This window comes from Vigna umbellata, chromosome 11 (genome assembly GCF_029865625.1).
Source record: "Vigna umbellata cultivar VRB3 chromosome 11, Vumbellata_1.0, whole genome shotgun sequence".
NCBI lineage: Eukaryota > Viridiplantae > Streptophyta > Magnoliopsida > Fabales > Fabaceae > Vigna > Vigna umbellata.
Genome location: NC_142175.1, coordinates 21,898,251 through 21,915,603, shown reverse-complemented (window position 1 = coordinate 21,915,603; position 17,353 = coordinate 21,898,251). Strand labels below are relative to the sequence as shown.

Below are 17,353 nucleotides of genomic sequence, written 5' to 3'. Positions count from 1 at the left end.
TTCAATGAAGGGTCTTTTGTTTGAGCAATAACTTAATCAGAACAATAGTTACTATTAATTAAAAATAATCAAATATATAGCTTTTAAATATTTTTATTAACATGAAAATTATTACAGCATGGGAATAAATTTATATTAAATATATTTTATTTTTTATTCATTATTACAATATTAATTTTTTCTCTTAAAATTTATTCATAAATCTCGTTTCTAAATATCATACTTTCGTACATACAATAACATTTGATAATCTTCAACTTTTATCTATTAAAATCATGTTTCATATATTAAATTATTCATAAACTTTACTCTAAGTTTATTCACTTTCACTTTCAAATCCAATAAAAAATAATACAAACTTTATCTTCAAAGTCATTCACCCCCTCTTTTTCAAAACCATTCAAATTTTTTTCATCCACTCTCCTTCAAATTCATCTTCAGAAAAGAACACACGTATTAAATAGATCTATTAAGTTTTTATTTACTGTAAATATATATATTTTTCTTGCATATTAATAATTTAAATAATTATATATAAATTTTAATATATATTTATGTAAAAAAATATGTAAGAACCTATAAAATAATGTTTTAGAATTGATAGTATCTTTAAAATAGTGAGATTCAATTATTTTAATAATAAAAGACTTATATAAATAGAAATTTCATAAATGAATTTCATTACTTTAAAACACAATATTTATCTAGAAATAGATTTTCTATAGTTATCTCATTTATCTCTAAGTTATCTCACCCTTAGGTTATCTGTTTAAAGAATCGAGAGCAAAGGATTACTTCTGGCGATGAGCTCTTCAAGATCAATTGATCAATGTCTCAAAGAGTAAGTTGGTTTTCTATCAATTTTCTAGGTTCAAGTGGTTCTTTGTTTAAAGGGTTGCTTCGCTAGGTGATAATATTCTCGCCGAGTGACTCCAAAGTCTAAGATCTCACTAACTTAATGGCCATAGAGTGCATATAAATTTCGTTGGGGGAATTTTAGCATACAAATTGCTAAGAGTTGTAGTGGTGCTCTCGATGGAACCATACTATGCTCGTTGGGTGCGAACTAAGCTCGTTGGGCGATTTATTATGAGAATTGTCCCAATCCTAGTGTTATTGGGTGAGGTTTCTAGGTGCTAAGCAAGTGGGATTTTTTGGCACTACTCGTTGAACAAGACTAATATAGTTGTTCAGTCATTTCCATGATACATGTTTTTTTTTGTGAATTTGAGTTGTATGAGGATTATTGGTAGTATATAAATATAATAATGATAATATGTATGTTTGGAATCTGATGATATATAGACTGTGAGTATGATATGATTTTTAAGAGAAAATCTTTGTGAAATATGTTTGTAAGGAGTGCATTAAAGTATGGACTTAGATGGGAAGTTATCATGTTACTTTACTAGTAATTCAAACTCATAGAGGAGGATGAGTTAGAGATTGAGAGTGACAGAAGATCTAGGTCAAAAGATCATTTTGAAGTTTTAGTGATTGATATATGACTAACCTTGTAGGTGGAGGGTATTCATTACGAGTGCTAAAACTTTCTTGTAGTCCAACTTTAATGTGTGTATACGAATGATTGAGTCTAAAAGAGTCTCTTTTTGTGTGATTTATGTTTTAGAACTGTATAATTAGTTATCTTATGAATGTGTCTTGTTTAATGGTTTTATGAAAGTTCTTTTATACATTAATTTACTCTTTCTTTTGCTTGTGTCTTTTCGTGTTTGTTTTTCTTCTATTGCAATTATCACCTTTATAAGTGTGAGCAAATTAGGAAGCAAGAATTGAGCTACTTGTGGAGGGGACAATGGTGCAGCTAGGTAGTGCAAGGCTTTTAATCTAGTTTTTTAGTTTCTTTTTTTAAGTTTGTCTTTTTGTTTATAGTTTCTTAATGTTAAAGACAAGTCTTATATTTGTTTAAGTGCTTGAAATACTTGTAATAATATATTTTAGTTTTTGAATAATCTGTCTTGAGTTATTAATTGTGTACTATTTCACTTAATGGCTTACACTATTAATTGGGATATTACATTTTGGTATTAGGGCAGTTAGTTCTTTAGGAGATTTGTAGATGTAGGTGTGTTTAATTTATGTTGTGCGTTCTCTATGAGGTTTTGGTTAGTTATCTTAGTTCCTTTGTGATAGATTGATGGTTTTTCTCTCTACGAGTAGAGTTATGACACCTATGTCATCTCCTCCTCCGCCTCCAACCTCAAATCTGCCAAATCTGGTTAGAGCTATAAAGTCCATGACAATAGCAAGTGTTTCCATGATGCTGCAACATCAAGCAACCTTGTAGTAGATGGAAGTCGCTAGGTTATCTTCAGAAGTAACAAAACAACAACACCTGGTTGCCTTGCATAACCTAAAGGATAATAAAGCAACAATTGGCTCTTCTCAAGCTCCATAACCTCAATCCCATGTGTGGAGTTTGGAAGACTTCTTGAAGCATCAACTGGCTAGGTTCAATTGAAACACTAATCCTGATAAAGTTGATCAATGGATGAAGGACATGGAATGGATATCTAATGCCAAGAGGTGTCCAAATGAAGATGAATTGGCCTATGCAATGTATATGCTCGTTGAAAAGGCAAAACATTGATGGGTTAGTTAAAGGTTTATGATGGATGAAAGGAGAGAAGTTGTGACATGGGATGCTTTCAAGAAGTAGTTTTATGCTTAGTACTTCCTTAACAATGTGAGATATAAAAATGAAGTAGAGTTTCTGGAGTTAGTGCAAGGAAGTATGTTAGAGTCATAGTATGCTGAGAGGTTCAAGCATTTGGAACGTTTCCACACCTTACCAATGGATGAAAAATGGTGATGTAGGAAGTTTACAAATAGATTGAGGAGTGACATCAAGATGATGATGGTGTCACTCTCTATTAAGGAGTTTCCTACCTTAATAGACAAAACAAGAGTTATGGAGAAGTTGAAAGTTGAAGTGGAAGGCTAAAAGTTGACAGTGGAATGACCATCTGGGTCCAAATGTAGACATGAGGAAAGGAAGAAACAATACTCTAGGCCTTAGTCTTAGGATCTAAGGGAACTTCTTGTGAGTATTTTTCACAGGCAAGATAGGTTCAGTGCTTCAAATGTTGAGGACCACATTACATAAATGTTTGTCCTCATATGTCGGGTCCAAGATGTCACTCTTATGGAAATGAAGAGCACTTTGCCAGAGATTATCTTTCTAGAGGGAGAGTAGTGAATCAATCTCAACAGAAGAAAAAGGTTGATAGACCTCAAGTTGCAGGAAGAGTATATGCTATGTCAGGAGAAAAGGTAGCTAGTTTAAGTACCATCATAGTTGGTTGTTGCATGATAGTTGGTAGGAGTCTGTATATTTTGTATGATTTTGGATCGACACTTCTTTATGTTAGAAGCTTATGTGAAAGAGTTAACTTTGTCGGTGAAGGAGTTGCAGTATGATATAATAATATCTACTCCAACTTTAGGCTTGGTTAAGACATTTGTGTTGTGTGCTAGATGTCTTGTAGTTGTAGAGGGGCATCATTTTAAGATCAACCTAATATGCTTACTTCTACAAGGATTAAATGTAATCTTAGGAATAGGTTGGTTATTTGTTAATCACATTCTTTTAGATTATAGTGAGAAGTTGTTGTTTCCAAAAGTTGAATAATTTGAGTTGTTGTCTTTTCAGTAAGTTTGGAAGGAAGCCAAGGAAGGATCTTAGTGTTTTTATCATCCTAACTCACTTGGATGTTGAGAAAGGTGATAAAGGTGTGAAGATACCAGTGGTGAAGGAGTTGGGAGACATTTTACCTTATGAAGTATCGGGGTTGCCTCCTAAGGGAGAAGTATAGTTCTCCATTGATCTGGTGTCAGGTGTAGGGCTAGTATCAATAGTTTCATATTGTATGACCCAAATAGATTTTGTTGAGTTAAAGAAGAAAATCAAGGAACTAGGTGAGAAGCGGATAATAAGGCCTAATGTTATCACCTTAGAGAATGTCAATGTTGTTGGTGAAAAAGAAATATGGTAGTTCCAAGTTGTGTAGACTAGAGGCAACTAAACATGTTGACCATCAAGAACAAGTATCATTTGCCAAGGATAAATGATTTGATGGATCAATTGCATTGGGTTATGGTGTTTTCTTAGATAGACCTGAGCTCGGGGTACCGTTAAATTCTGGTCAAGGTTAAAGATGTGCAAAAGACACCTTTATGTCCAGATTCGGGCATTATGAATACGTGGTTATTCCTTTTGGTCTAACTAATGTTTCTGCCTTGTTCATGCATTATATGAACAAAGCCTTTTTTTCTAGATAAATTTCTCATAATCTTCATAGACGACGTTCTTATTTATTCCAAGACTCAAGAGGAGCATGTTGAACACTTAAGGACATGCTTTGGATCTTGAGAGAGAAGAAATTGTACGCCAAACTATCAAAGTGTGAGTTTTGGATGAAGGAGGTGCAATTTTTGGGACATGTTATATTAGCTTATGGGATAGTTATGGCTCCAACAAAGGTTGAAGTTGTATTGCAGTGGGAGCGACCAAAGTCTATAGTGGAGATAAGAAGTTTTGTGGGTTGTTGAATACAGTGAAAAATTATGTATGAGATTAATCTTCCTTGTGTTGAATATACACATATAATCCTTGATAACTCCTCAAATTTGCAATATTTTCTAAGCTTAGAAGTCCTTGTTAGTGTATTTTAGATTTTAATTGTTTAGAATTAGCTTAGTTTTAGGTTTTTCTATTAAATCTTTAGATTTGTAAAATTGTAGTTAAAAATAGATTTTTAGTAGTATTTTTTATATTTGTAAATAATTAGGAATTTAATTTTTTTTGGAAATCTTTTAATAATAATCTTTTTCTTTATTTTTGAATTGCTGAAATATTTTTTTTAATTGTTGTTGACCTTAATTAGATTTTTTTTTCTATATTGCAGAATGAACCCTTATAAATTGGGCTGGTGATGTTGTTTGAAGAAGTGCACTGCTGCTGCCTTCAATTGGAATGGGCTGATTTTTAATTGGGCATTGAAAAGCATTTGGGTTGATGGTTGCGGCTGGAAAAAAACACTTGGGCCGTTGCAAATGGATGATTCAACATGAAGCTTTGAGCAGCTGGTGAAAGCGTGGCTGGCAGATTTATTGAAAAGCAATTGGGCCATTGGCATGAGTTAAGCCTGCGTTTAATGAAGTGTGTGTTTTGATGGCTGAAGAGCTTTGCAGGGTCTTGGTTCGCACATTTCATTTGGCAGCAGAAAAAAAAAAGAACAGCAAGAGAGGAAAAGACAGAAACACCCAAGCTAGGGCTTCGAGTGAGAAAGCTGAACTAGGGAGCTCAACTGGCAAGGATGATCAAGATAATCGGAGGGCTGAAGTTCGAGAAGAAGGAAGAAGCGTCCGATTCAGAAGAAGCATAGAAGAGAAGCTTGAAACGTCGAGAAGGTTTCCTTTTCATCTTTTTACTTCTTTCTTAAAACCCTATATAAAGGGGTTTCTTCCATGTAAATCTGATATACACTTTCAGATACTTTTAGTTTTACGCTCTGTAGATTAGGGTTTACGCTTTCTATAGAGTAGGTTTTCATTCTCCTTGCTTTTGGAGTGTACATCACAGTGGTGACAGTCCGTATGGCTCCGATTGAGCATTTATTCTGTACATTTTTCGTAATTTTCTTTTCTCGTTAATAATACATTATGTTATTGATGTTTCGCTTGTTCAGTGTTTTGTGATTCTGTTATGTTTCGTGCTTTTGTGTTTCTTGTGTTGTTTCAATGAAGAAACGAATTGGACTCTGATTCTCTGCATTCTTTGATTCCTTTTAGAATCAAATGACTCCCTAGAGAGCATTCTTTATCGAGATGTCTTCTTGAGATAGAGAAGAGTCCAATGTATAAAGATTCATTCATATTGTGTTTCTGTTATTTTCGTTTGGCTTAATACCTCTTTTGGTCCCTCTTTAGGGGGGCAATGTTCAAGTCTGTCCTACCTTAAAAAGTTCAATGTGGTCCCAACTTATGAAAAAAGTGTACACTTAAATCCTTTTTGGTCACGGCGTTAAATATTTAACGATCCAGCAAACAGCGTGGAGTGATCTGTGCAACGTGGCTGTTTAGGTTCATAACGTGGCTGCATAAGGGGTAAACATGTGATTTTCATTAAAGTTGACGTGGCAGTGATTAAAAAATTTTGAGTTAGGGTTTGGGTTGCAGAAATCGCGATTTGGGGTTAAGCATTTTGGAGGAGCTATCTTCCAAATTGGGTGATCTTGAAGCTGAAATCTGCTAAGCAAATTGAATTCCGCAAATCAGGTTAGGGTTTACATTTGATAATTTTAAGAAGTTGAGGTTTTCGATATGTTTTGATTAAAAAATTCTGAGTTAGGGTTTGGGTTGCAGAAATCGCGATTTGGGGTTAAGCATGGTGTAATCTAAATTGTCTGAAAATAGATTGATTGTTCCCCAAATTGTCTGATTTCAAAAAATGGTATAATCTAACAATATGATCTACAATTCCCCATGAAAAGGACTAAGGAAAGTTATTCAATATTCTTTAACATAATTTCAGTAGTTTTTCATTATTTTGGAAGGAGATGCTGAGGGTTAGTGTTATATCCTAACTTGATCATATTCATGCTCTCTTTATGTATGCATTTATACCCAGTAAATTGTTTATCATACATTCTTTGATATAGGTAGAATTGGTCATTCTTCCCCGATTAGTTGTTACTGAGAGCCTACCAGATCAACAAAATCAGCCTCCTCCTCCTCCGTCCCCTCCACAAAATCAAGAATCAGCCGAAGAACAAAATGAAGAGGAAGATCAAGAGGTTGAGTTAAACCATTGTTCAAGTTAATTAACTTTTTCAAAGACATCCTTTTTGAAAGTAATAGATTTTGGTCCATTTACTGGAGAATATTATCGGGTTAAGCCACGTCAACTTTAATGAAAATCACATGTTTACCCCTTATGCAGCCACGTTATGAACCTAAACAGCCACGTTGCACAGATCACTCCACACTGTCAGCTGGATCGTTAAATATTTAACGCCGAGGATTTAATTGTACACTTTTTTCACAAGTTGGGACCACATTGAACTTTTTAAAAAAGGTAGGACGAACTTGAACATTGCCCCCCTAAAGAGGGACCAAAAGAGGTATTAAGTCTTTTCGTTTTGAAGTGTATATCAGATTTAGATTGCATTGATTGAGAATGAGTGGAAATTCCCACTGTAAGTTCTGAAATATGAACTATAAGACCCTGTGATGGGCTTACTTTAGTCAGAATGTCTTTCTGAGTGTAATTGATACTTTATCTTCAATCATTTGCACATTTAAATTCTGTTCTATGCTTCATTTCATTCGTTTGTGAATTTTAGATTGAAGAATCAAATTAGTGGAAAAGAATCAAATTAGGTTCTGAAATATGACCTAGAATACCCTGGATTGGGATTCACATTATCAGGATGTCTTAGCACTCTTTTATTCAGTCCAATGTACATTTCACCTATGACTTAAATTTTGTCTGTGAGTTTGTTATTTTGTTTTTGATTAGTTAGAATTTAGGTATTGTTTTTGCTTTGTTTCAATTCTGATTTCTGCTCTTATTTGCTTTTTTTGATGATATATAGATTAGGATAGAGTGACCTGTGTTGCTGATTTGGTTTTATTGCAAGTTGATTTCTGTTTTAGCCAATACTTCTTACTTTGATTTTTGTCTTCCTGTGAATAGATTAGGTTTAGTAGATTAGATATTGGATGTCCACTCTTTTGGTTTTGATACATGTATATACCACTTCTTTTATGCATCTTTAGTTTTCTTATTCAATTTTACTTTTAGTTTCCTTTTTGTTAATTGCTAGCATTCATAGATTAGTTTTAGTTGCATTCAATTCTCATTCTGTTTTGTTATACATAGATTCTATAGTTTAGCTTAGGTTTCAGATTTTATTTCTTTGCATTTTATTTCTTTATTTTGTTATTTTTCTTTAAACATATTTCAATTGCTTTATTCATTTCTTTTTAAATTTCATTGTTTCATTTAATTTCTTTCCCCACCTTGCATTAATAGTTATTAGATAATAAATAAAAATACAAGATTCAACTCTACATTTCTAAAGCTTAATTCTAGTCGAGTCCGAGGATTGATACCTAGGTTGTCCCTATACTTCATTAGTTGGGAAATCTAGTTTGTTCTGATTTTGTGCGACCAAAATTCAGTTTAACAATCCTCTATTTATAGTAGAAGAAATAAGGGTTATTCTCATAATACAAATAAGAAATAATAATAAACTAACTAAAGATAATATATCTAACATTCTTCCTCAAGTTGGTGCATACAAATCGTATGTACCAAGTTTGTTACTAATATAATCAACAAAGACTTAGTGAAAATATTTGTTTCTGCACTTGAGTGACATCAAATTGTTAATGATTTGTAAAGATAACATAGAAGACAATATCAACCTAGAAGACTCCCCTTGAGAAACAAATCTGGGAGGTTTTGCTCCATATAAATCTCTTTTTGCAAATCGTCGTTGAGAAATGCATTCTTGACATCCAGTGGATAAAGAGGTCATTATTGAAAAGTCCCAAGAGAAAAAACATATATGAACGGATCAAACGCAATGGTGATAGAAGAGAGGTCAAAATAGACCGCACCAGAAGAAGTCATTGATGAACATGAGAAAGAAACCTTAAAAATCCAAGATTCTCCGATCAAAACACCTAAAAAAGAAAAAGGAGCAGTAATTACTATTTTTAAAATATATATAATTTATAGATATTTAAAAAATACATACACGCATATGGCAGCTTTTATTTATTCAATGACGATTTTAAATTACCTTTAAAAAAATAATTATGTTCAGCGTAAGTTAGGAAAATATAAGCATTCATAAAAATCATATATATAGTTTAACTTCAAATTTTAGTTTCTAATTAATTTATGCTAAGGGGTAAGTAAAATTTAAGGTTGTATTTGGCTGTGAAATATCTTCTTTTAAGAATATATTTACTTTAAAATTGTAGAATTAAAATAAAAACGTCATTTCACCTAGGTTTTATTTTTAATTATTTTACGTTGTTTCTTTTATTTTGTTATTTTTTAAGTTAATTATTATTTTAATTCTTAAATTTTAAGAAAGAAACAAAATATTTTGAAACAATAAATTTGATTTTTAAATTTAAAATGTGTTTAACAAATAGAAAAAATGGTTGAATTCAGAAGAATTCAAAGAAGCATAAGAGAGAAAGAAAAAGCTAACGCAGTTTGTGCGTATTTAACGGAAGAGACGACGTTGATGCAATATTTACTAAGCAAGGACTAATTTCACGTTCTTATAAAATAAGGGATTGAATAAACATTATTTAACAAAAACAGGTGACAAAATAGACTATTAAACCTTTATTATAATAACAAAGTTGACTCAACTCTTCTCAATTTAAACTTTTATAATATTTAATCTCTTCAAAACTCCTTAAAAAAATGGTATGATTTTAAGAAAACGAAAATTGAAAATATTTTTTAATTTTGATTTTCCAACATTAACAAATTACTTTACGAAAAGTTGTATAAGAAAAGTAAAAAGCAAGAAGAATTTGATGAATGAAGTATAAAAATACAGGAATTAAATATATTAACATTAAAGAACTAAAAGTGTACAATGGTATATTATTAAATAAATTATTTTTTATTTTTATTTTAAACAAAAAATTTATAAGACTCTATAGAAAATTTTTAAAAATAGAATCAGTTAAATAAAGTTTATTTTAATAAAATTCATATGTTTTTAGAAAGAAAAAAGTGTTTCCGGAGTACCTTAGGATTCTTATAATCAAAGGCTGCCTATTTGTCTAATTAATTTGTAAAACAAAGTAAGTTTTTCCCAACATCCTTACAAAATTGAAAATAGATCAAATAACAATAGGAATAACTTTTTGAAATTTGACGTGATTTTTCATACTGTATAAGGGTCTATATCTCCCCACTATTTTTTTTTTTCAAAAATTTTCTATACCTCTCCATTATTTTTTTTTATTCAAAAAATACCCTACACCTCTCCACTATATTCAACAATTTTTCTCTTTCTCTCTCTACATTAATGGAGCATTCACATGGCTCAAATTTAAACTTGTGATATATTGCAAAATTTTATTTACACGTTCCCTTAAATAAGTTTGATTCAATCTTATTTTCATTGTTCAATATATTTTTTTTCTTCAAATTACTTAATAAATGGTAAAATTTTGTTCTAAATTTCTAAAAAAATGTTTATATATATATATATGTGTGTGTTTTTTTTTACATTTAATATCTATAGTTTTTAACATTATATTATGTTTTAACTTATCGACATGTTTGACTCAAATAACTTGAATAAAGTATTTAATTTATTAGATAAATAATATAAAAATATTATTAAATACTTAAAATATAAAAGAAAAGTTATTTGTTAAAGATTTGAAATTTATTTAGTTCTTTCGTCATTATAAACTTAGTATATAATAATATATTATTTACTATTAATATTATTATGTTTATTATTTTGTATTTGCATCTAACTTTTAAGTTTATAAAATGGAAGTGGTAGAAGCACTAATATTTAAGTTTTCTTTGAATTTTATATTTTGCAATATATCACGAGTTTAAATCTAAGCCATTTGAATGCTTCACTAATGTAGAGAGAGAAAGAGAAAAATTATTGAGGATAATTGAGAGGTGTAGGATATTTTTGAACTTGTCTCAAATTGTGATGATGTGCACTTTTAAACAACTTCAATATGATAAACATTTTAGTTAATTTCATTGCATATTTGAACTCGTTTTAAACTGTGATGATTTTTACTTTTAGACAACTTCAATATAGTACAATTTTAGTTCATTTAGGGTTTATTCACTTTTAGACAACTTCAATATAATACAATTTTAGTTCATTTCATTCCATATTTAAACTCATGAAATTATGATGATTTCACTTTTAGACAACTTCAATTAATCTGATATGAAGTAATTTCAGCTTGGCAATTCTTATTCATTACAAAATCTTTCAGCTTGACAATTCTTATTCATTACAAAATCTTGCCAAATTGACAGTACTTGCCGATACGAGAGTTTTTTTTAAAACTCATACCATTTTGATAATTTCTACATAAATTTACACCATAATGGTGAAAAAACCTAATTTGGACGCGTTTTTCTTGATAACCCTGTCATTTAGCTTCTTTCAATTTTACTTGTTTCTTCTTGAGAAGACAAATATTAGCTAATGTATATGCTTGTGTTAAATAGCTTCATCGTGTATTTAATATAATGAGTAATATAATTCACAATGAACTAAGGTGAAATTTAAATGAAAGTAAAACAAAATTAAGGAACTGAATGGGAAAAGAATTGATGTTGATAGAATATGCATGTATGTGTTAGAAGGCGATTCAACGTAACACTGAATTCTTGCCTTTGAAATAAAAGATTGAGGCGGCCAAAAAAGTTCTTTACATTGAGGATGGCATTTAAAACCCTAACTAATAAATACAGTTATAAACATGAGACTAGGTTAATAATATACGAGAGATGTGGTAAAAGAAGCTTTACAAGCTGAGTGTCTATTACCTCACCTATAAAATCTATATCAAAAAACAAAACAAAAACAAAACAGTAGATCAACTAGGAACATATGGCTCAAAAAGTTTAATACACGGATTTGGATCATTCTGCATAATTTCGGCAGCACGTTCAAACTCTTCCCTCAGAACTTTGATGCTATATTTATCTACCACTCGCCCAAGATCATGAGATGTTTCAAAAGGATCCTCTATACATATCAAATGCCGATCATTGCCAATCCTTCTAGTCCAGTCCTTCTCCCGTTTGCTACACCAAAATACAGTATCATATATTATTCACTCAAACAACGGAATGGAACATAAAAGGGTGTGACAAACATTTAGAGACAAAGAGTTCTCATACCTGATTATGCTTCCTGTGCGTACAGATATAACAGAATTTGCATAATCATGACAATATGCCCAGTAGTGGAAAAATCCCCGCACAAGCTGAGCAATTGTTTCCTTGTTATGGCGACCAAAATCACCAAGTTTTTCAACTTTATCAAAGAAAGCACAATTAATATCATCCACAGTCACAGAATACGTTGTCTCCATCTCCTGTATAGAAAAAAGTATTCAATCATTCATTTACAAAATTATTCATATCATGTGATGTTTAATGAGCTACAAACTTCACAAAGTTAACTGAAAAGTCTATGATTTGAATACTGCAAAAAAGTTATTCCATTGACATCGGCCACGCAATTGCTAAAATGGTTCTCAGAGTAAAAAGTGATTTGCCATTAACAACGACGCTTTGTCACAGCATAAAAATTTGAAGTGGTTTCCAGCCAATTGTATGGAAAATGAAAATGAAAAGATACCTAGAACTCTTAATTAATCTTTTCATTCTGTGGAAAATGGAAACAAAGACCATTATGTTTAGATCAAAATAAAGAGTTACTTCTGAAACATTAATAGCGAAAACAGTGACATTCTACTTCTTAAAAGGCTAAATAAAGAAATATCTGACACACAGGAATAGAAGAATGAAGTCTGAAGTACACACCTGCAAGCATGGAAGGATGGCAGGTCTTCTCATTTGTAAATAATGAATGCACATCAAAACATACCTGAAATTAAAAATAAATTATTGTTTTTAGGTGATACATATCCTGTCATCATATTTAGATGAACTTATTTGATCCTGTCTACTTTGATTTTGCAATATTAGGACAGTACCTTGCCTAATTATAATGAAGACAACAAAAAACATTTTCAATAAGAATAGCATCAGAGGTTAACTTACGCATAGCTAGACAGAGTCCCATGGTAAGTTTCATTGACTCTTCTTGACTTAGCCCAATGTTTGATAATGAAGGCTAGCTGCCGTAACCTTGGATCTATGAGTGCATAATCCCGAAGAAGCTTTGTATTCACAACAGCTAGAAGATTGTTAATGCATATGTCACAAGAGATTCCTGTCACTGGATCCATGAGCTTTACTATGGGAACCCGTGCACGCGTCAATGCCTACAAACAAACTCAAATTAATAACTGAAGAAATTTTTGTTTTAATTTAATTACTTCAAATGAATGTTTCCAAGAGCAGTAAACTATCAGCAAACGCATTCTTCTGAAGAAAAATTGAGTCAGTCAGTTACCAGTCATTTCTGTCATATTCACAATCTATTAATCCACTTCCTTTTCCTTCTTTATTATTACCTACATTTATTTCTAAGTTTCCAAAAGATTGGCCATCATGTTTTACTTACCGTACAACTCTTTTAACCATAGCATTTTCTCCAAACATATCCAATAAAAATCAAACAGAAAAAACGGATTCGAGATGTTGTGGAACCAAAAAAGGGTGATGAAGAGACTCAGACACAGGAGGCAAAGAATAACAGACAGAATATGTTAAAGTCTAGACACTAGCATTGACCAGTGAAGACAATAGCTTCTATGCTTATCCACCCATATAAGGCCCCCTTTATTACATGCGATCCACAAATTTGAAAGTGTAAAATCAAAGACAGCAAAAACACCACATTATGTCCTACATCCATGCAAAAACACAATATAAAGTAGGAAAGTCTCCTTATTTGCAGTCACTCAGCCTTAGATACGGCCTCTTAGAAGCATGCCTTTGTTGCAATATCGTGGATAATTAATTTAGTCTCACATTGACCAGTGGTATAACAAAAAATAGAATATATAAGTATAAGTATATAAATGACATTTAAATCACATCATATAAACCAGTTTTATAGGGGTTAAGTTAAGCTTAAACTCACATCCTGAAATGGCATCAAAATTCCTACATTATATGATATAATAAAGTCAGATTCCCTTAATAAACCTCTTCAGAAGAGAGCAACAGCATAATTTTGAAGGATCTGTGTTTGCTGAAATCTTTCAATAAGAAATAGTAATCAAGCGACCTTCTTAGGTTTGCAAGGCTCAGGTAAGGACTACACTAGAGTTAGAGGGGTTCCTTTATTTGATAAAGAGGCGAGCACAATATTACAATGAAATATTGTGAAAATCTTCCTACAATAAAGTACAAGTAAAATGTAAATTTTATTCTAAAGCTTGTTGGGGTGGCATAGGAAGGATGAAACATAATTTTCCTGGAACAAACAAATATGTTATTCCTTGTTCTAGTGTTCCAGATGAAGTAAAGGAAACACTTGTGAAGCTGCTGCAAAGTAAAGAAAAAAATGAAAAGGAGAACAACCTTGATTGGGCAGAAGTTACAAAAGAAGTAGCAAAAGGAAAGAATGCTCTCCAACAAATGACAATCAATGCATTATGTAAATAGAGATGTAATTCAGGAAGTTTGCAATGCAATTATGTTAATGCATTGCCATTTAACCTTGTAAGGAGTCCTCTTTTTATCCAAATGTTAATGGCTGTTGGATAGTATGGTAAAGGTCTAAAGCCTCCTTATCATGAGGAAGGGTCTCCTATTTGAAAAGAGTTGTTAATAATGCAAAAGCCAATAAAAATGGAAAATTCATAGTAGGAGACAAGGAGGAAGTTGAGGACATTGAAGAAGGGGGAAATGATGAAGATGACTTGAGTGATGTAGATTTTGAGAGGAAGAGGATGAATATGAATTTGATTTTGAAGCTGTTTAGTATGTGCAGTAGTAGCAACAACCGTAGTCAACTACACCACACCGTACTTCATCTCACAACCATTTTACACTGTCAATCTTATCTGGCCATGATTCCCAAATCCTAGTTATGTCATAAATTTCAAAAATAAAACTCATTTTATATCTCGGGAGAAATAAAACCCTCCCTTGCCATCTTCAATCTTCACCAACAATCCAAAATTTGATTAACTTTGAACAGCAATGAAGTTGATTACAGACTTGGGAAGTTATACACCAGAAGTAGGAAGACAATTAACCAAAATCTATAACCAGTATAATTATGAACATATATTCTCTCATTACCTTCGCAAAGATATTAAGTGGCACATGCGCATGTTGTCCATTGGGAAGTATTCGGTGAAAAGTAACTATTTTTTATTATCTAAGACAAAATTCAAGGACAAACCAGCATAGCAAACTTCATTTTTTTTCCATTCAAAACAGAAGTCACTAAATCTCCTTTATGGAAATTTCATAGCAAGCTTATATAAGTACCTTTACTTCTTAAAAGTTATTGCACATTTCTTTATATGTGAATACAAACCATCGAGATAAAAATGGAAATGCAAAAAAAAAGACGAAAATTTTCTCACCTGCACATTCTGTAGATTATCTGATTGCAAAATATCTGCCAATTTAATTATAATCTTAGCTTTGTCCATGTCTGCTTCCTCAATAGCAAGGCAAACATCAATGTCACTTTTAGAAACACCAAACGAATTAGCACATGATCCATAGAGATAAAGCTTAGCTGCTGGCCATTCTTTGCTAACTAATCTCTCCAACAATGCCATTAATTGCTTTTGCTTCTGCTTTTCTTCTTCAGGAGGTATTAGAGACTCGTATATTGCAAGGAAAGGAACATTAAGAACATCAATGTCCCTTCGACAAACTAACTGCCTTTTATACATTCTTGCCCGCTGGCTTAGGATCTGCTGCCCTCTTGAATCCGATGCTCTGGCATCCTGGCAATAAACGATACAAGTGTAAATAATATTCATACTTTACCAAAAAAGACACATGAACCTCATAATTTGAAAACCGGTAGATAACTGTAAAACTCAACAACCTATCTAGGTAGTAACATAAACGGTTCTTCAAACAAAATCAAAATTAAAAAACATCACTGTATTATCAACAATCAATAGATACACAAAGTACTGAATGGAATTTAGTTTAAAATTTAGCTTAGTAATTATTTACAACACATAACTAGTTAGCTACCAGCAATATTATCAACAAATATAACCACGGACCTTCTCTCGTGTGGCGCGGCGTTGCCTTGAGTTTGTCCTGTCATCAGAGTCATCCTCTATCAGCAATGAATCAGCCAACTTCTCCCCAAGGACATCAACATGAGCTCCACTTCCACCGGTCTCATTCACACCACTGGAATGCAAGTTACTCCCAGCAGGTGGCCCAGGGCGATCAAGCTGATCAACAAGCCCCATTTCACGAACTACATTGCCTCTAACGTTGCTTCTTTCACCAGAAACCATTCTCACACCTTCCCTCTTACCATACAAATTCTCAATTCTACCTCCAACCCCACCCATTTCACCACCCCCCACCCTACCATCTTTCCTACCCTCCAAACCCTTCCCTCTATTCCTGTTCCCAAACCCTGGTGGAACCCTACTAGATTCATGAGACAACGACCCACTAGCCGTATAACCCTCAAGTCCTCTTCTTTCCCTGTCCACAACATCATGATTACCCTGAAGAACCAAATTCCCACTGGAATTAGAACTGGGGTGATCGACATGCAAGTTCCTGTCGAACCCGTTGTACCCTCTGTTGAACTTCAAATTCAGCAACGAGTCCACATTGGGAGAAACTTCAGATGCAGAGTACGCAACCGTGGGCAAAGACCCGAACTGCAGCTTCAGTTCTTGCTGCTGGACGAAACCATCGACCTTGCTGTTCTTTTCTTCGATGGGAAACCCTAGTTTTCGCAGATCGTGGGTGAGGCCAGCGTTAACGTTGACGCCGTTAGTGACGGAGTTCGGGGTGACGGGGAAGTGGTTCCGAGGAGGGGGAAACGGGTTATGGGGCAACCCAAAAAAGTTCGGAGGGTAAAGCGGAGAAGAGAGAGTGTGGGACCAAGGAGGAAGATGGTGAGGGAGAGGGAGGGCGTGCGGGTGATCGGCGCCGGCGATTGGCCACTGCGGCGAGCCAACGGGGATCGTTGGACCGACGACGGCGACGGCGGGATCTATCGCCGGAGACTGTTGCCGCGGGTGTGGGTGGTGATGGTGGGGACGTTGGATGAGTGAGAGGAGGAACTCACCGCCGTTAGAGGGCGTCGGCGGCAGTGGCAGGTCACCTCCACCGCCGTTCATGGAAGCGGGTGGCGGCGGAGAGAGGGTGAGGTGGCAGTTGTGAGATTGGGAGGGAAGAGAGAGCGTTGAGAGAGAAACTTAGAGGAGAAGTGTAGGAATGGGAGTGTGTGTGACTTTTAACTTTATATAAAGCCAAAATGTTTTGATTAATGTGATTTTCGTTGGTTATTATTTTTTAAATTATTGCTAATCTTTAATCTTATCTTCTTCTTATTTGATAATAAAGGAGATAAATTATACTCTAAGAAGTGTTTTTAAATACAGTAACTAATTAATCAATATCTAACATGTTACTTTTTTTTACGTATACAGT

The 17,353-nt window shown here is 33.2% G+C and overlaps 1 protein-coding gene across 1 annotated transcript; it reads right to left on the bottom strand.

Annotated features, from left to right (window-relative positions):
• Nucleotides 1-11,427: 11,427 nt before the first annotated feature.
• On the bottom strand, nt 11,428-17,136 carry LOC124825386 (UTP:RNA uridylyltransferase 1). The gene is made up of 6 exons (XM_047297988.2): nt 15,955-17,136; nt 15,292-15,663; nt 12,845-13,068; nt 12,605-12,668; nt 11,957-12,153; nt 11,428-11,860 (listed from the first exon to the last, which is right to left on the bottom strand). The coding sequence occupies exons 1-6, from the start codon at nt 17,038-17,040 to the stop codon at nt 11,650-11,652; spliced, it is 2,154 nt and encodes a 717-aa protein (XP_047153944.2). The 5' UTR covers nt 17,041-17,136; the 3' UTR covers nt 11,428-11,649.
• Between the last annotated feature and the right edge of the window lie 217 nt (nt 17,137-17,353).